This window comes from Triticum aestivum, chromosome 7D (genome assembly GCF_018294505.1).
Source record: "Triticum aestivum cultivar Chinese Spring chromosome 7D, IWGSC CS RefSeq v2.1, whole genome shotgun sequence".
NCBI classification, from domain to species: Eukaryota; Viridiplantae; Streptophyta; class Magnoliopsida; order Poales; family Poaceae; genus Triticum; species Triticum aestivum.
The window spans coordinates 70,621,709-70,640,798 of NC_057814.1; the positions used below are offsets into that span (position 1 = coordinate 70,621,709).

At 43.3% G+C, this 19,090-nt stretch overlaps 3 protein-coding genes across 3 annotated transcripts; 1 reads left to right on the plus strand and 2 right to left on the minus strand.

Moving 5' to 3' along the window:
- Positions 1–1,652: 1,652 nt before the first annotated feature.
- Positions 1,653–2,125, minus strand: LOC123164506 (transcription elongation factor 1 homolog). Its single transcript, XM_044582016.1, has one exon. The coding sequence runs from the start codon at positions 2,075–2,077 to the stop codon at positions 1,802–1,804; it is 276 nt and encodes a 91-aa protein (XP_044437951.1). The 5' UTR covers positions 2,078–2,125; the 3' UTR covers positions 1,653–1,801.
- Positions 2,126–6,428: 4,303 nt separating this feature from the next.
- Positions 6,429–8,551, plus strand: LOC123170107 (uncharacterized). Its single transcript, XM_044587952.1, has 3 exons — positions 6,429–7,057; positions 7,234–7,510; positions 8,235–8,551. The coding sequence occupies exons 1-3, from the start codon at positions 6,557–6,559 to the stop codon at positions 8,273–8,275; spliced, it is 819 nt and encodes a 272-aa protein (XP_044443887.1). The 5' UTR covers positions 6,429–6,556; the 3' UTR covers positions 8,276–8,551.
- Positions 8,552–12,588: 4,037 nt separating this feature from the next.
- LOC123171539 (transcription elongation factor 1 homolog) lies at positions 12,589–13,156 on the minus strand. Its single transcript, XM_044588990.1, has one exon. The coding sequence runs from the start codon at positions 13,059–13,061 to the stop codon at positions 12,732–12,734; it is 330 nt and encodes a 109-aa protein (XP_044444925.1). The 5' UTR covers positions 13,062–13,156; the 3' UTR covers positions 12,589–12,731.
- Between the last annotated feature and the right edge of the window lie 5,934 nt (positions 13,157–19,090).

The following is a 19,090-nucleotide window of genomic DNA, read 5'->3' on the forward strand; positions in this document are numbered from 1 at the left end:
AGAAAATGAATTTTGCAACATATGTACATGTACTGGTAGATATTATTTGCTGCATTGACATGAAATTTTGGGATTTATTTTAATGGAGCATTGACCAGCTTGTGCTGGAAGACAGTGCAATGAAACTGTCTGAAGAACAGTTTACTGAAACTGTTGTATTCTGCAACTGCTGCTAATCTTCAGTTACGAGTTGGGAGCTGTCTGGACTGTTGTCTGTATTAGATATAAGTAGAAGGAGTTGATTAGAAATAGTTGGTATTTCCATTATGCTTGCAAAGATGCTAGAAGGTGGTCTGGAGCTAAATTGGTTGTTGAGGAGAAAATCATTACTTAAGTTACATATTCACACTAAACCTTTTTTAAACCAGAATTCACACTAAACCTTGATACAGAAATTTTTGGCTTCATACGAATAGAGATAATTAAATTTTCTGCTAGGAGAGACTTCAGAACTCAGAAACCCAACTCAGTCACGTTATGTGTATTCAGCTTTAAATAGGAGATACAGATTTCCAGTTGATTTAGCATACTGTACATTTTTTGAACAACATGCAAACCAAATTCAGGTTATTTTCCAGGTTTTGTACATAAGCTATCTTCTTTGTCAATTATGCAATACAGTGATACTTAAGTTATAGATCTTCTCCAACGATTGCCTGTGACATGATTCCTTACTCTTTGACTGTCTGGTCTAATTCAGCCCACGCGGAGTTGCGGTACCCAGATGTCAATGCAGCGTAGAGAAAGATAAGAGCAGGACTCCTGACCGTCGCCTGACAGTCCTCCCCTTCAGAAGTGTCGCCGCCTCCGACGCAATGACATGAGAATTCAGAACCACAATTTGCATTCAGCTATAGGTTTAGAAAAACCCCAGCAGCTCTTGTTATTCTGCTACCTGAAATTGATTCAATCTCCACACAGGAGAAACCTGTCTGTTTTGCCTTTTGCGGTTCTAAACTTCCGAACCTGTATGAACAAATTATACAATACCAATGTTCAAAAAAATATTTATACAATACCATTGGCCTGTAATAATTGCGTTCTTATTCTGGCTGCCACCTGATTCAATCTCCACACAGGAGGAACTGTCTGTGTTGCCAGGTGCATTTCTCTTAGGTGCCAATTTGAGAACCGCTGTCAACAGGTAGTTAATGGCATTGATTTGTAATGGCTGTTTTCTTATTCTGGCTGCTACATCAGCATTAGCAGAAGCATTTCTCTTAGATGCTGTTTCAAGTTTCAGTCATTCAGCAGAAAATAAATTTGTGTTTTCACAGAGATCAACTTCTGAACATGGCCATTTCAATGCATTGGACAAGTGATGCCGGCGACTTGTGTGGTGTTTCTGCACAAAATTCAGGTTATAGTATACCACAACACCATAAGATACTAGTTTCTGCACATTACATTCTCAGATTTTCTACTTTTGTTAGCAAAATCATAAGGGTTTTTATCTGCCTCGAGCCCTCGACGGTTGCATAACAACTTTGGGACAGAACTTGCAGAGCATCTTGTGCTCGCTTCTCTGTTTTTCTCTGGTTTTGTACGCGTGCATGCCAACAACTTCAGTTCAAACACAAGTTGAGACAGTAAAACATTGACATGTCACTATGTCAGTAAAGAGTATGTTTCGCTTACAAGACAAATTCAACTATCCTCGCAGAGCAAAGAAGCGAAGAAGAGAATTTTAGCCAAAATTCAGAGGCAAGGACTCATCAGGCACACACTGGGCGTATCGATCGATCGATCCTTGTCTGAAGCCAACTGGATCCAGCTTCGCTGTCGCCGTCGTCGCTGCCGACTAGCAGTCCACAGCTTCGACTTCTTGGTTGGCCTTCTCGCAGGCGTCGATCCAGTCGTGGTAGACGTCGACGGGCTCGGTGAGGTAGTGCGCCGTGGTGTGGTAGGCCTCCTGGCAGACGTAGCAGACGGCGTTGGCGACGTAGAGCTTGAGGTCGATGGTGCAGGACACGCCGCCGGGGTGGTTGCAGAAGGGGCAGCAGAAGGTGGTGTCCAGCTTGGGCGCCGGCTTCTTCCTCGATGCCATCTTGGAGCTCATCGACTTGCGCTTCGCCATCTTCTTCGATCACCACCAGATCGCAGGTGGGTTCTTCTGGCAGCACAACTTGCGATCACGAGAGGATGTGTGTTGGTAGGGAAAGCTTTGGGTGTGCTTATAAAGGTTCTGCGTCTGCCTACTCCGACTGCATTGCGTGGTGTGGCGGTGCAAGTGCAACGAAGCCATTAACGAGTCGGAGCCGGATTCTGGCGCCCAGTCGAAATGGCCGCGGGAGCCGTATCGCGAAACAGCCAGGCGAGCTAGCTAGTCCGCGTGGGCTATGCATTGGCGGCTGAGTTGATGCTACGCGGTACTGGGTCTGGGTTGTTTTGGATTACCTCATTATCACGCATGTCTGAGTTGGTAGATCTTGAGTTTTTTTAGTGTGTGTTCTGGATTACCTCATTTAATAGATTCACTAGTATTTGGCCATTTTTTTTATGGAAAACGCTAACCTTCAAGGCACGCACAACATCCGCCGCTTGCGTAGTCGTCGGATTGATTTTGATCAAGTCCTGTGCAGCTATTTCTTTTTTTGGCAACAAGCGTCTTGTTTCAGAAGCTTTCTGCAACAGAGAGAGATCTTGTTTCACAAAGAAAAAAGTGTTTGGCGGTGAAGTTTTTCTTTCAGCAACAGGGTCTAGTTTCAGAAAGTTTCTGCAACAGAGGTCTTGTTTCAGAAAGAAGAAAAATGGTTCGACTATGAATATTTTTTCTTTTGCAACAAGGGTATTATTTCAGAAAGATAGCCCCGGTTGCAGAAAGCGCAGAATGAGCGCCCCGCGTGTACGAGGGCAAGCATTGCAACACGACGCATGTTTCAGAAACATAGCTTCGGTTGCAGAAATCGCCAGAGGAGTGCCCGGCGTCAGACTTCATCGTTGTCGTGCTGAAGTAGAGGCAGATGCCCGGGGTGTTGGTTCGGAGGAGGCGTGACGACTCCAGCGGCCGGCGACGCTCCATGGCCGAGGCACTCATGCCATGGTGAGGCAGTGGTGCTGTCTCAGTGGACCTTCGCAACAAGGTCCTTGTTGCAAAGCCAAGCTAGTTGTTGCGAAGGCGACCAGTTGGCTGAGACGGTAGATCGGACGGCTATTTCGGGCGGCATCCGACGGTTGCCGAGGCGGCTGATCTTAGCGGGTTATCACCCGGCGGAAGCGTAGCATTGCCCATTTTTATTGGTAAACGCTTCCGTTCACCCGACGGATCTCTCTGCGCGAGTCGATCGCCTTCGTGACCGTCGGATTCGTCTTTAATCGGAAGCCTCGCGCCCTCTTTCCATTGCCAATTGGGCTGTTGTTGCAAATTCTCCCACCGCAACAACTAGTTTGTTACAAGATCTAGGATCTCTGCAACGGTGACCGAGACGCACGCCACGAGAGGTGATGGCGCCGTTGCCAAAGAGCAAGCTCTCCACATCCCTCTCCTTGGTCGGCGGCCCTTCCCTCTCTTGTCCCCCCCCTTGGCCGTCGACCCGCTCCTCTCCCTTACTCCCTCTCCTCGGTGATCTGTCGCCTCCACCACCATGGCGCCGCCGTAGATTTGCGAGCTTGCAGGAATGCAACGAGCGGAGGTGCAGGTGCTACGAGCTTGCTAGATTGCAACATTGTCGGTGTTTTCTGAAACATCACCTGGTCCGCGAGCTCACAGGATTGTAACATCACTAGCGTTTCAGAAACATAGTCTATGTTGCGATGCTTGATGTTTTTGAAACAAAGCTTTTGTTGCAAGATCGGACGGCTCGCGGCCCGGCTGATCTTTTAATACCGGATCGGTCGCTCGTAGCGACTAAATTGGTCGCCCATTTACCAGTAGGAAGATGTTTTCTGGTTCCGGTTTTGGGAATATTCTAGAAGGTTCCAATGAGAGTTTTCCCATTTTATGAAGCTTCTAGAATGTTCTTGAAACTAATTTATCCATTGTGTGTCTTATTTTATTTTATATTTTTTGTTTATTTTTATTTTTATTATTCTTTTTCTTTTTTCCTTCCGAAAAAAATCTCCAGGAATTCAATTTTTTTATTGTTCGAAATAAATTTTTATCTCGTGTTTTTGGAAAAATGTTCAGGAATTTAATCATTATTTTTATTTTAAAATTTTGCTCATAAAATTCAACAAATATCCGGTTTTTACAAAATGTTCAAATTTCAAACAAGGTTCCTTTTTCAAATTTGTTAATAAATTCTAAAAGTGTTTCGTTTATAAAAAAATGTCTGGTACTTTCATATTATGTTCTGGTTTAAAAAAAAAATCAGAATTTTAGAAATGGTCCCGTATTCAAATTTGTTCATAGATTAAAAAAAAATTGTGTTTTTATTTTTTTTACTTTTTTCAAGAAATTTTTTCAATTTTCAAAAAAGGTTATTTTTTCAAATATGTTCGTAAATTCAATAGGAGATTGCATTTTTTAAAATTTCAGAAAATGTTCGCATTATTTAGAAATTGTACATACTTTTGAATTTGTTTCCATTTCCCAATTTTCTAAAATGTTCACACTTTTCATAAAAGTTCAAAATTTTGTTCGTATTTCTTAGAAAATGGACGGACTTTAAACATTATTTGTCTTCTAGAGAATTTCTCACAACTTTTGAAGAAAAGTTTGAAACAACAGTGTGCGTATATGCCAAGGAATTTAGTTTTGAATAGTTCACATCAGGAGCTCAATTACTGGTGGAGGCACCCACTTTTCTCGATTTGTACATCGCGCAGTACTAGTACATGTCGTGCTCGCCAACGTGCCAGCTTAGTCGGGGGTGCGTCGGCACCCTATTTTTCGCAAAATGTGAAATGAGAAATGGGTCATGCTTGTTTTTCTGACAATTCTTTTTGAGTGGGTTTTCTAGACAAAAATGGGCCATACTTGACGTACTGTAGCATCAAGCGGTCCAAGATACTGGGCCGGCCCACTCCACGCTAGCCGGCGTCCCGGCCTGAGCGGCCCCTTTGAAATAGGGACCTCCTATAGGACGCATTTTGCGTCAAACAGTAGCTGGACGCACACAGGCGACGCACGACTGGGCCGGCCCACGGACTTGTGTTTCCTGTCGATCGCGCGACCTAAAAAAACACCAAAAAAAGATCGCAACATTGGGATTCGATCCCAGTATCCCAATCACACCAGACTGCGAACCGTGACGGGCTTGCCACTCCACCACTCGGCTGCTAGCGAAATGAAAAGACGACCAACACTATAACAACCCACATCAGGATTGAGATTTTTGGAAAAAAAACATTTCTTGAAACATTTCTTCAAATTTTTGAACAATTTGAAATGCCGCAAAAATATTTTCTGATAATCCAGGTTTCTTTTTTGAAAAAATGTGAACAATTTTTGCATTCCGAGTTTAGAAAAAACACGAACAGTTTTTACAAAACTTAACACTTTTCTAAAACGTGAACAATTTTTTAAAATTGAACATTTTCTCACATTGTAATTTTTTTAAAAACAAAGAAACATTTTCTAAAATTCCTGAACATTTATTGAAAAACGAACATTTTCTGAAATTGCGAACAAATTTTGAAATTCCTGTACATTTTCGTTAAAAAGCCGGAACATTTTTCAAATTCAAAAATAATTTTGGCATATGCAATTTTTTTGAAAAATGGGAACATTTTTTTGAACTCCTGAACAAAATTTGGAAATACGAACATTTTTTCAAACTTGCGAACATTTTTTTAAACTCCCGAACAAAATTTGAAGCACGAACATTATTTCATATTTTTGAACAATTTTTGAAACTACCAGACAACAATTGAAAATATGTAATTTTATTGAAATTCACAAACAAATTTTTAAAAGGGAACATTTTTTGAAACTCCCAAACAAAATTTGAAAATACAAACAATTTTCTAAAAAATTTGAGAGATTTGATAAATGGAAACAATATTTTGAAATCTTGAACATATTTTGAAATGGGAACATTTTTCGAAACTGCCAAACAAAATTTGAAAATGCAAACAAATTTCTAAAACATTTGAACAATTTTTTAAATGGAAACATTATTTTGAAATCCTGAACAAATTTGAAAAGTTGTCAAATTTTGAATAAAATCAAAGGAAACATTTTTTAAATGGAACCATTTTTAAAATTCTGAACAGTTTTTAGAAGGAAGTAAACTTGAAAAAAAAAGGAAAAGGAAAGAAAAAGAAAATAGAAGAAACAGAAAAAATAAAAAAAATAAAATGGAAAAAAGAAAAATAAATAAAATAGACAGCCAAAAAACCGAAAAGGAAACAACACAGAAAAAAACCCGGTTCAGGGAACCTTCTAGAAGGTTCCCAAAACCGGTTGGCCGCACCTGTGTAAATCACGAAGTGGGCCGGCCCATATACGTCGCTAGCATCGCTGCTCCTGTGCGATTGCCCGACATCTTGCCGCAGCTAGCGGCGAATAGGGATTTCCTTTGAAATACTCTGCCTTGGCGCCTGAACCAACTGCTTTCGCTTCTCCTCCCGGAGCGCCAAGAAACCAAGAAGGCAAGAACCCGGCCCGCGGCAGATGGATCAGTTTCAGGACGGCCACCACGTGCGGCTGCGGAGCCGCGAGCGCGGCATGTACTTGCACGCCGACGAGGACGGGCATGGCGTCTTCCTCCACCACCGCCGGGCGTCGATGAACGCGGCTTGGGTGGTGCACCTGTACCACGGCCACGCGGAGTACGTGCTCCTCCACAGCGCCGCCTACGGCCGCTACCTCGCCGCCACGGATGCGCCGGCGCCGCTAGGCCACCGCGGGCTCCGCGTCGAGCTGCGGGACTACGCACAGCCGGAGGTGCAGGCCATCATGTGGAAGGCCGACGGAGCCGACTCTGGAAACGACGTCCTGCTCTGGCAGTTCACCGGCCGCTGCCTCCGCGCCAACGGGAGGTACCTCAGCTGGAACAATGGCGTCAGCGCCGAGGACATCGAGGACACCTACATCGTCAGCACGATGATGCACTGGGTAGTGGAGCCCATCCCCGCCATGGAGGACATGCCCCCCCTTCCACGTCCGACTGGGGTGAGTCCGCCATGCCCGCTTCTTGATTCTCCCCGAATTTGTGCGAATTGGGTGGACATGCGTCGGAATTTGACCGCAAAGATTGCGAGCAATTCTTTGGCTCTGTTCTTGCCAGATTTGCGCTTCTTGGTTACCACTCCTGTTTCTTTGGTTGATTCTTTGCGACTCAACTGCAGCTTCTCTTCCCCGGAATACTCACCGCCCTGTTGCCGTCGCGGCTGATCGTGTACGTGCGGGCGGGGGCCGACGGGACCCGCATGAACCACGGCGCGTTGGTGTTCAGGGGCAGGTCCGTGGTCCGCCTTAGGAAGAAGCTGATGCGCCGGCTGGACGTCTCCGACCTCGTCATGTGCGTCGAAGCGGGTACTTTCGGGCGGCCTACCCCACTCGTCGTCGACCTGCCCCGCAGCGTCCGGGACCTCCACATCGTCGTCTTCGCGGCCGGGACGCCAGGTGAGAGGCCCTTCATGTCCCCAACTTCCTAGTAATCTCCTTTTGCATTGCCGTTATCTTTTGGGTTACATGGAAAACAGTGTACTGAAATTGTTTGAATTGTTGTCTTTTCATTGTGACCGTTGGATTAATCTGCCTGTGTAATCTGAAGCTTATTTGGTTGTTACATATTACACTCTTGGAACTTGAAAACCCAAATTAGTTTAGCTTCACATAGAAGATACTGATTTCTATATGTAATTCAGAAAGAAAAAAAAATCAGGTCGTATCCCACAGCACTACATGGGAAATAGTTTCTGCAATTGCCTTCTTGATTTCGAAACTAGTAGTCTGAAAAACAGTTTGCTGAAACTTTGGGTGAAACTAGTAGTCTGAATGAATTGCTGTAGGATTACAGATATCAATAGAAGTTGTTGAACCAAATCAGTCAACAGGCACGACATTGTGCCTGTTGGATTTATCGACAGATGCTAGAAGGTTGTCTGAAGATAGTTATTGTTTGGTTTTGAATTCAGACGATTCTGTTCTTCAATTTAATAATATGTAGATTGCCAGTGGAAGACTTAGCAAACTGAAACCCCAAATCAACTACGTAGATTTTTCTAGGCATTCCATTGTTTCAAGTTTTTGTACCTCAGCTTTCTTCTTGATCTTTTCATCATACTGTTAGCAGTACCTGTGACATGATGTATGTCTAACTGCTTCGATATTTCTGATAATTCAGCCCATGCGGAGGTGCGGTACCCGGACGTGGATGCAGTGTAGAGAAAGACCAGAGCAGAGCAGGACTCCTGACCGTCGCTTCACAGTTCACTTGTTCGGAGTGTCGCCGTCTCAAAACTTTTTGCAGTGAGATAGGGGTTCAGCAAAACCCAGAAGTTGTTGTGTTTCTGCTAGCTAAACTTGGTCCGTTCTCCTGACAATGTAGGAAACCTGTTCTCAAATTCAGATATATACTGCTTGGTCTCGCTGACAATGTAGGAAACCTATTTGCTGTTCTCAAATTCAGATATATACTGCTTGGTCCGTTCTCTTGACAATATATTGAACCTATTTTGGGTTGGTCTCGCTGTTCTAATATTCAGAAAAAGCTTGAACAATGATGCTCGTAATATTTGTGCTGCTATTCTGTTTCCAGCTGCTCCACCGACTGCCGAGGCGGTAATAGTTTTGCAGTGAATGGAGGAATTGAGTTCAGATGTGCCGCTTAAAGCTTCAGTCCTATAGCAAAGAATGAATTTGTGTTTGGACAGAGAACTCTCAACGGTGGTTGTCACTCATGTTTTTTTTTTACTATGATTGTCACTCATGGTTAGTTAACCCATTTATTATTTTTTGGTTATGTGCATTCAGGCCAAAACCTCAGAACCGTTTTTGTTTGGGGGAACTGAGATTACTTTGCAGTACAGTAGGGACCTCCTTTATTTATTTTTCTTTGTCACTTTTTTCGTTTTTATTTTCTGTTTTCAATTTTTCTTCTTCTAGATTTCCTTTCAGTATTTCAAAATAGTTATGAATTTAAAAAATGCTTCAAATATTTAAAACAGTTCAAGTTTCAATTTTTTTTGACTATGATTGTCACTCATGGTTAGTTAACCTATTTATTATTTTTTGGTTATGTGCATTCAGGCCAAAACCTCATAACGGTTTTTGTTTGGGGGAACTGGGATTACTTTGCAGTACAGTAGGGACCTCCTTTATTTATTTTTCTTTGTCACTTTTTTCGTTTTTATTTTCTGTTTTCAATTTTTCTTCTTCTAGATTTCCTTTCAGTATTTCAAAATAGTTATGAATTTAAAAAATGCTTCAAATATTTAAAACAGTTCAAGTTTCAAAAAATGTTCACAAATTTTGAAATTATTCCCGGATCTTAAAAAATGTTCATGAACTTGAAAATTATTCACATATTTGAAATGTTCCAAAATTCAAAAAGGATCATGAATTTGAATTTTTCGTGAATTCAAAAAAAGGTTCATAAAAAGATGTTCATGAATTTAAAATTTTGTTCCCAATTTTTTTTTGCAAAGCTATATTGTTGGGTTCACATGAGCTCGGGATCAAAACAGTCGTGTCCGTTTCTGCACACTATATCGTCCCCGGAAAGAGTGGATCGCCCGCACTGGCGGAAAGGAGGCGAGTGGGGCTTCCTTTTGTGTGCTGCCGGCGCTGCCGCTGGTTCCCACTCCCTCCGACGGCCGCTCCGGCAGTGGGAGGGAGGGGGAACCTCGGATTTGTGCGTGGGGTGGGTTCACAGTAGGGTTAGGGTTGAGGGAGACGCCGCCGAGGCCGTTGCGGCGGCGTCGCGTCTGAATAACTTTCCCCAAGCTTCGTTCACGGTTAGGAGAAGCTCTTGCCTTCGTATAGGGGCCAGCGGGGTGTGGGATCCCCGGATCTCGTCGAGGTGGTGGGCTATGGTGTCTAGAGCTCGACCGACACTGGCCGGTTGGGTCCTTGGATGGGAGGTGGTTGTGCCTCGTCGGTATGATTTTCCGCTGATGTTCTTCCTCTTTCTTTGTGCTGCTGCTGGAGGGATGTCCTGCTTTGCCCGGGCGATTGACCTGTCCGCGGCGCTGAAACCGGTCATAGTTCTCTTCCATCTGGAAGGGGCACATATAGCAGTACTCAAAGCCACAGATGGCGAAGGCTGGTGCGCGTGTTGGATGCACATGTGTGTCCTTGTCTTTTCGGCGTTGGTGCGAAGAAAAGGAGAGTAGCAGCTCTTGTGATTCTGCTAGCTGAAATTGTTTCATTCTCCTGACAGGAGGAACCTGTCTACTTCACCCTTGTGGTTCTGAACTTGCAGGGCGTCTTTGTTCTTGGGACGCGGCTAGCGAGCGCCCAGGCGCTTGTTCGCGAGATCCAGCGCTCTTACTATATATGGAAAATGCAACCGGTCCGTCCATATACGCTTCCAAAAAAGGAAATATCCTGGTCCTGCCACTACCTTTCCCATGCCCACGTGACCATGCTACGTTAACAAAGAAATCAGCTCAGATCTTGTCTCCGTGTGCATTTATTTGGGGTTTAAAACATGTTAAAAGTTGTAACTTTTGATTCAAGCGTCAAAATCCAGTTCTGTTTTCACCGTTGGGTTTCTCACGACGAGTTCTTGAAAACTAGATCCCATTTGAGTAGGTTTCGTCAAACTTTTTTTCAAGGCAACTTTGAGTGCGATTGAGGCAACTATAGTGATATAGGGAAGCAACTTCTTCCTTTTGGCCCAGTAGGACTGCCAATAAGTTGGTTCGCGTAAAAATGAGAAAAATCACACAAAACACAAGGCACCTTTAGTGCTACATACAAAGAAACTTCACTGCACTATGTGTATCTGTGAATTTTGCTAACACTATCCCAACTTGTTTAGTATGGTTGCTCAATTGTCTTTTGTTGATGGTCAGTTGTCTATGGTTGACATTCAGTTTCCTATAAGTACTATATATTGCCTATCATTAATATGCCAGTTGCCTGCTATTGGTAATTAGTTGCCTACTATTGCTGCTCAGTTGCTTAATTTTATAAAATAGTTGCCTAGAATATTTTGAAGTTGTTTATCATTGTTTTTCTAAGTTGCCTACAAACAATCTGAAGTTGCCTAGATTCACCACCAAGTTGCCTACCATAACTAGCAATAACAGACACAAGAGCATTAACGGCAGACGACTTCATAGTGTTATAGGCAATTTCGAAACAATGACATAGGAGCATGAACAATAGAAACCTTAGAAGTACCGGTAAAGAAGTTCGAAGAATGTTAGACAAAATTAATTAGGACACAAAATGTAGTGAAGTTGTCTATTTTTAGCACTATAAAGATGCTTCTAGTAGAAGGAAAGTTGGTTATGAAGGTGATGTGATGTTATCTGTCTCTGTTTCAAAGTTGTTCTCCATTACTACTTAGTTGCTTATTGTTGCTAATTAATTACTTTTAATGGAGTGAAGTTGCTTATGTTTAGCACTAAAGTTGCCCCATCTAGCATCAAAGTTGCTTTTGAAAAAAAATCAAAACATATCTAGGTGGGGTTTTATTTTGAAGAGCTCGTCGCGACCTGGCTAGCCAACACGCGTGCACTCAATAGCGTTGGCGGACAGACTCCCCTAGAAAAGGAAAGCACAAGGATCTCACACCATCCATCCCACATAGTTTAGAAAATTGGAATCATGATAGATGACTTAGATCCCATAATTTTTCCGACATTGTAGTCAACTTAGGTCCCTTGATGGACAACCTCCATAGTATTGTAGGCAATTAAGGATCACTCGTAGGTAACTTCGTAGCAATGTAGGTAAACTTGGTTTGTGAGGTAGACAACTTAAAAGTCATGTTATGTAACTTCCTAAACAACTTTAACAGTATGGTAGGCAATTGAACTATTTACAACTTATTTTTTGATATGCAACTTAGCAACCATGTTAACTACCTATTACACTACTGCATACAACTAATTAGGAGGCTACTAGGCGAATTCAGTTATACACAGGGTGCAATTCATCTAGCATCAGAGTGGCTCATGTTTAGCACTAAAGTTGCCTCATCTAGCATCAAAGTTGCTTTTGAAAAAAAAAATCATCAAAACATATTCATATGAGATCTAGTTTTGAAGAGCTCGTCATGAGGAACCCAACGGTGAAAACAGATAATAATTTCGACACATGGTTTAAAAGATATAGCTTTTTGAATTTTCTAACACAGGAATTAATGCATGCTACGTCATTGCTGGGTTCAGATGGTTGATCAGATGAGGTGGAGAAAAATCAACATACTGTACCTGAGGAATCTTTCCATATATAGAATGGGTGGGTGAGCAGTTTTCTAAATCTGGAACCGATTTGTTCCATCTTACAATCCATGCGCGTGCGCTCGCGACGACGTAATAGCGCAGCTGCACTTTTAAGCATTTGGGTTGTTCTTGACGGTGCGAATTTTTTTTCTAAAGACAACAAGGTGCTTTTTTTTTTTTCGATTTCGAAAAGGACCAGGTACTCTCGTCGGTCGAAAAAAAAGGCAATAACGAAACCAGTCACAGGTTCAGTACATACGTACAAGATTGGCTGATGATCATAACTCAAGAGCTACACAGTGCGCAGCAACACAGGTATATGATCGATCAGGACTACAGGCTCGAATCAATACAGTTTCAAGAGACACGATCAAACATCAAACTACGTAGGACTAGATTGACGTTGTATCGATCGATCCATGAAAGCAAACTCGATCAGTCGATCAGGCATCGCTGTCGTCGTCGTCGCTGCCGACTCGCCGCTGTCGTTTGTGGGAGTCCAGGGCTTGGAGTTCGACGCCTTGGTTGGCCTTCTCGCAGGCGTCGATCCAGTCGTGGTAGACGTCGACGGGCTCGGTGAGGTAGTGCGCCGTGGTGTGGTAGGCCTCCTCGCAGATGTAGCAGACGGCGCTGGCGACCAAGAGCTTGAGGTCGATGGTGCAGGCGACGCTGTCGGGGTGGTTGCAGAAGGGACAGCAGAAGGTGATGTCCAGCTTGGGCGCCGGCTTCTTCCTGGACGCCATCTTGGAGCTCATCGACTTGCGCTTCGCCATCTTCTTCGATCACCACCAGATCGCAGGTAGCTTCTGGGAGCACAACTTGCTGCTACGCAGGAGAGTCGCGATGTCGCGGTGTGTTCGTAAGGAAAGGGTTGGGTGTGCTTATAAATATAGGATCTGCCCACTCCGACTCCGGCTGCTCTTCGGCGGTGTGGCGGTGCAACGAAGGCACTAACGAGTCGGAGCCGGATTCTGGCGTCGCTGCGAGCGGCACGAACGGCCGGGAGATGAGATGACGGGAGCTAGCAAGTCCGCCTGGGCTACGAATTGCTGGCTGGGTGGGCGCGGCGGCCGCGCAGCTCTCGCCTGGTGCTCTGTTCCCGCGCATCCGCGCACATACCAAGGCACAATCGAGTCCAACTTCCTCGAGGGCTCTGCTTTGCCATGTGGCTGTTGGATAATATGCTGGGATGCCATTAGCAGGATCAAATTGCATCTAGATCACCTTATAACATAAACAGAGAAGGGTTTAGGGATCCTTTACATGTCACAGAAGTGGACATGATCGCCTACTCGGTGCAGGCGTGATGCAAGGGTGATGTTGTCGAAGTAGAAGGCCCATGTAGGCCCATTAAACCCCTGGGGGGGTTCCGGTAACCCCCGGTACTCTGGTATATATCCGATAACCCCCGGAACCATTCCGGTGTCCGAATATAGTCGTCCAATATATCAATCTTCATGTCTCAACCATTTCGAGACTCCTCGTCATGTCCGTGATCACATCCGGGACTTCGAACTACCTTCGGTACATCAAAACATATAAACTCATAATATAACTGTCATCGAAACTTTAAGCGTGCGGACCCTACGGGTTCGAGAACTATGTAGACATGACCGAGACACGTCTCCGGTCAATAACCAATAGCGGAACCTGGATGCTCATATTGGCTCCCACATATTCTACGAAGATCTTTATCTGTCAAACCGCATAACAACATACGTTGTTCCCTTTGTCATCGGTATGTTACTTGCCCGAGATTCGATCGTCGGTATCTCAATACCTAGTTCAATCTCGTTACCGGCAAGTCTCTTTACTCGTTCTGTAATACATCATCCCGCAACTAACTCATTAGTTGCAATGCTTGCAAGGCTTAAGTGATGTGCATTACCGAGTGGGCCCAGAGATACCTCTCCGACAATCGGAGTGACAAATCCTAATCTCGAAATACGCCAACCCAACAAGTACCTTCGAAGACACCTGTAGAGCACCTTTATAATCACCCAGTTATGTTGTGACGTTTGGTAGCACACAAAGTGTTCCTCCGGTAAACGGGAGTTGCATAATCTCATAGTCATAGGAACATGTATAAGTCATGAAGAAAGCAATAGCAACATACTAAACGATCGAGTGCTAAGCTAACGGAATGGGTCAAGTCAATCACATCATTTTCCTAATGATGTGATCCCGTTAATCAAATGACAACTCATGTCAATGGCTAGGAAACATAACCATCTTTGATCAACGAGCTAGTCAAGTAGAGGCATACTAGTGACACTCTGTTTGTCTATGTATTCACACAAGTATTATATTTCGGGTTAATACAATTCTAGCATGAATAACAAACATTTATCATGATATAAGGAAATAAATAATAACTTTATTATTGCCTCTAGGGCATATTTCCTTCAGTCTCCCACTTGCACTAGAGTCAATAATCTAGATTACACAGTAATGATTCTAACACCCATGGAGCCTTGGTGCTAATCATGTTTTGCTCATGGAAGAGGCTTAGTCAACGGGTCTGCAACATTCAGATCCGTGTGTATCTTGCAAATTTCTATATCTCCCACCTGGACTAGATCTCGGATGGAATTGAAGCGTCTCTTGATGTGCTAGGTTCTCTTGTGAAATCTGGATTCCTTCGCCAAGGCAATTGCATCAGTATTGTCACAAAAGATTTTCATTGGACCCAATGCACTAGGTATGACACCTAGATCGGATATGAACTCCTTCATCCAGACTCCTTCATTTGCAGCTTCCGAAGCACCTATGTACTCCGCTTCACACGTAGATCCCGCCACGACGCTTTTTTTAGAACTGCACCAACTGACAGCTCCACCGTTCAATATAAACACGTATCCGGTTTGCGATTTAGAATCGTCCGGATCAGTGTCAAAGCTTGCATCAACGTAACCATTTACGATGAGCTCTTTGTCACCTCCATAAACGAGAAACATATCCTTAGTCCTTTTCAGGTATTTCAGGATGTTCTTGACCGCTGTCCAGTGATCCACTCCTGGATTACTTTGGTACCTCCCTGCTAAACTTATAGCAAGGCACACATCAGGTCTGGTACATAGCATTGCATACATGATAGAGCCTATGGCTGAAGCATAGGGAACATCTTTCATCTTCTCTCTATCTTCTGCAGTGGTCGGGCATTGAGTCTTACTCAACTTCACACCTTGTAACACAGGCAAGAACCCTTTCTTTGCTTGATCCATTTTGAACTTCTTCAAAACTTTGTTAAGGTATGTGCTTTGTGAAAGTCCAATTAAGCGTCTTGATCTATCTCTATAGATCTTGATGCCCAATATATAAGCAGCTTCACCGAGGTCCTTCATTAAAAAACTCTTATTCAAGTATCCCTTTATGCTATCCAGAAATTCTATATCATTTCCAATCAGTAATATGTCATCCACATATAATATCAGAAATGCTACAGAGCTCCCACTCACTTTCTTGTAAATACAGGCTTCTCCAAAAGTCTGTATAAAACCGAATGCTTTGATCACACTATCAAAACGTTTATTCCAACTCCAAGAGGCTTGCACCAGTCCATAAATGGATCGCTGGAGCTTGCCCACTTTGTTAGCTCCCTTTGGATCGACAAAACCTTCCGGTTGCATCATATACAACTCTTCTTCTAGAAATCCATTCAGGAATGCAATTTTGACATCCATTTGCCAAATTTCATAATCATAAAATGCGGCAATTGCTAACATGATTCGGACAGACTTAAGCATCGCTACGGGTGTGAAGGTCTCATCGTAGTCAATCCCTTGAACTTGTCGAAAACCTTTCGCAAAAAGTCGAGCTTTATAGACAGTAACATTACCGTCAGCGTCAGTCTTCTTCTTGAAGATCCTTTTATTCTCAATGGCTTGCCGATCATCGGGCAAGTCAACCAAAGTCCACACTTTGTTCTCATACATGGATCCCATCTCAGATTTCATGGCTTCAAGCCATTTTGCAGAATCTGGGCTCACCATCGCTTCTTCATAGTTCGTAGGTTCGTCATGGTCTAATAACATAACTTCCAGAACAGGATTACCGTACCACTCTGGTGCGGATCTTACTCTGGTTGACCTACGAGGTTCAGTAACGACTTGATCTGAAGCTTCATGATCATCATCATTAACTTCCTCACTAATTGGTGTAGGTGTCACAGGAACCGGTTTCTGTGATGAACTACTTTCCAATAAGGGAGCAGGTACAGTTACCTCATCAAGTTCTACTTTCCTCCCACTCACTTCTTTCGAGAGAAACTCCTTCTCTAGAAAGATTCCAAATTTAGCAACAAAAGTCTTGCCTTCAGATCTGTGATAGAAGGTGTACCCAACAGTCTCTTTTGGCTATCCCATGAAGACACATTTTTCCGATTTGGGTTCAAGCTTATCAGGTTGAAGCTTTCTCACATATGCATCGCAGCCCCAAACTTTAAGAAACGACAACTTTGGTTTCTTGACAAACCATAGTTCATAAGGCGTCGTCTCAACGGATTTCGATGGTGTCCTATTTAACGTGAATGCAGTCGTCTCTAAAGCATAACCCCAAAACGATAGCAGTAAATCAGTAAGAGACATCATAGATCGCACCATATCTAGTAAAGTACAATTACGACGTTCGGACACACCATTACGCTGTGGTGTTCCGGGTGGTGTGAGTTGTGAAACTATTCCACATTGTTTCAAATGAAGACCAAACTCGTAACTCAAATATTCTCCTCCACGATCAGATCGTAGAAACTTTATTTTCTTGTTACGATGATTTTCAACTTCACTCTGAAATTCTTTGAACTTTTCAAATGTTTCAGACTTATGTTTCATTAAGTAGATATACCCATATCTGCTTAAATCATCTGTGAAGGTGAGAAAATAACGATACCCGCCGCGAGCCTCAACATTCATCGGACCACATACATCTGTATGTATGATTTCCAACAAATCTGTTGCTCGCTCCATAGTTCCGGAGAACGGCGTTTTAGTCATCTTGCCCATGAGGCACGGTTCGCAAGTACCAAGTGATTCATAATCAAGTGGTTCCAAAAGTCCATCAGTATGGAGTTTCTTCATGCGCTTTACACCGATATGACCTAAACGGCAGTGCCACAAATAAGTTGCACTATCATTATCAACTCTGCATCTTTTGGCTTCAATATTATGAATATGTGTATCACTACTATCGAGATTCAACAAAAATAGACCACTCTTCAAGGGTGCATGACCATAAAAGATATTACTCATATAAATAGAACAACCATTATTCTCTGATTTAAATGAATAACCGTCTCGCATCAAACAAGATCCAGATATAATGTTCATGCTCAACGCTGGCACCAAATAACAATTATTCAGGTCTAAAACTAATCCCGAAGGTAGATGTAGAGGTAGCGTGCCGACCGCGATCACATCGACTTTGGAACCATTTCCCACGCGCATCGTCACCTCGTCCTTAGCCAATCTTCGCTTAATCCGTAGTCCCTGTTTCGAGTTGCAAATATTAGCAACAGAACCAGTATCAAATACCCAGGTGCTACTGCGAGCATTAGTAAGGTACACATCAATAACATGTATATCACATATACCTTTATTCACCTTGCCATCCTTCTTATCCGCCAAATACTTGGGGCAGTTCCGCTTCCAGTGACCAGTCTGCTTGCAGTAGAAGCACTCAGTCTCAGGCTTAGGTCCAGACTTGGGTTTCTTCTCTTGAGCAGCAACTTGTTTGCTAGTCTTCTTGAAGTTCCCCTTCTTCTTCCCTATGCCCTTTTTCTTGAAACTGGTGGTCTTATTGACCATCAACACTTGATGCTCCTTCTTGATTTCTACCTCCGCAGCCTTTAGCATAGCGAAGAGCTCGGGAATTGTCTTATCCATCCCTTGCATGTTATAGTTCATCACGAAGCTCTTGTAGCTTGGTGGTAGTGATTGAAGAATTCTGTCAATGACGCTATCATCCGGAAGATTAACTCCTAGTTGAATCAAGTGATTGTTATACCCAGACATTTTGAGTATGCTCACTGACAGAACTATTCTCCTCCATCTTACAGCTATACAACTTATTGGAGACTTCATATCTCTCAATCCGGGCATTTGCTTGAAATATTAACTTCAACTCCTGGAACATCTCATATGCTCCATGACGTTCAAAACGTCGTTGAAGTCCCGGTTCTAAGCCGTAAAGCATGACACACTGAACTATCGAGTAGTCATGAGCTTTGCTCTGCGAGACGTTCATAACATCTGGTGTTGCTCCTGCAGCAGATCTGGCACCCAGCGGTGCTTCCAGGACGTAATTCTTCTGTGCAGCAATGAGGATAATCCTCAAGTTACGGACCCAGTCCGTGTAATTGCTACCATCATCTTTCAACTTTGCTTTGTCAAGGAACGCATTAAAATTCAACGGAACAACAGCACGGGCCATCTATCTACAATCAACATAGACAAGCAAAATACTACCAGGTACTAACTTCATGATAAATTTAAGTTCAATTAATCATATTACTTAAGAACTCCCACTTAGATAGACATCCCTCCAATCCTCTAAGTGATCACGTGATCCAAATCAACTAAACCATGTCCGATCATCACGTGAGATGGAGTAGTTTCAATGGTGAACATCACTATGTTGATCATATCTACTATATGATTCACGCTCGAGCTTTCGGTCTCCGTGTTCCGAGGCCATATCTGTTATATGCTAGGCTCGTCAAGTTTAACCTGAGTATTCCGCGTGTGCAACTGTTTTGCACCCGTTGTATTTGAACGTAGAGCCTATCACACCCGATCATCACGTGGTG

Excerpts from the sequence above, each read along its gene's own strand:
- LOC123164506 (XM_044582016.1), bottom strand. The coding sequence starts at position 2,077 with ATGGCGAAGCGCAAGTCGATGAGCTCCAAGATGGCATCGAGGAAGAAG.
- LOC123170107 (XM_044587952.1), top strand. The coding sequence starts at position 6,557 with ATGGATCAGTTTCAGGACGGCCACCACGTGCGGCTGCGGAGCCGCGAG. Across the intron at positions 7,058-7,233 it reads CCCTTCCACGTCCGACTGGG|CTTCTCTTCCCCGGAATACT; the intron begins GTGAGTCCGCCA and ends ACTCAACTGCAG. Across the intron at positions 7,511-8,234 it reads CTTCGCGGCCGGGACGCCAG|CCCATGCGGAGGTGCGGTAC; the intron begins GTGAGAGGCCCT and ends CTGATAATTCAG.
- LOC123171539 (XM_044588990.1), bottom strand. The coding sequence starts at position 13,061 with ATGGCGAAGCGCAAGTCGATGAGCTCCAAGATGGCGTCCAGGAAGAAG.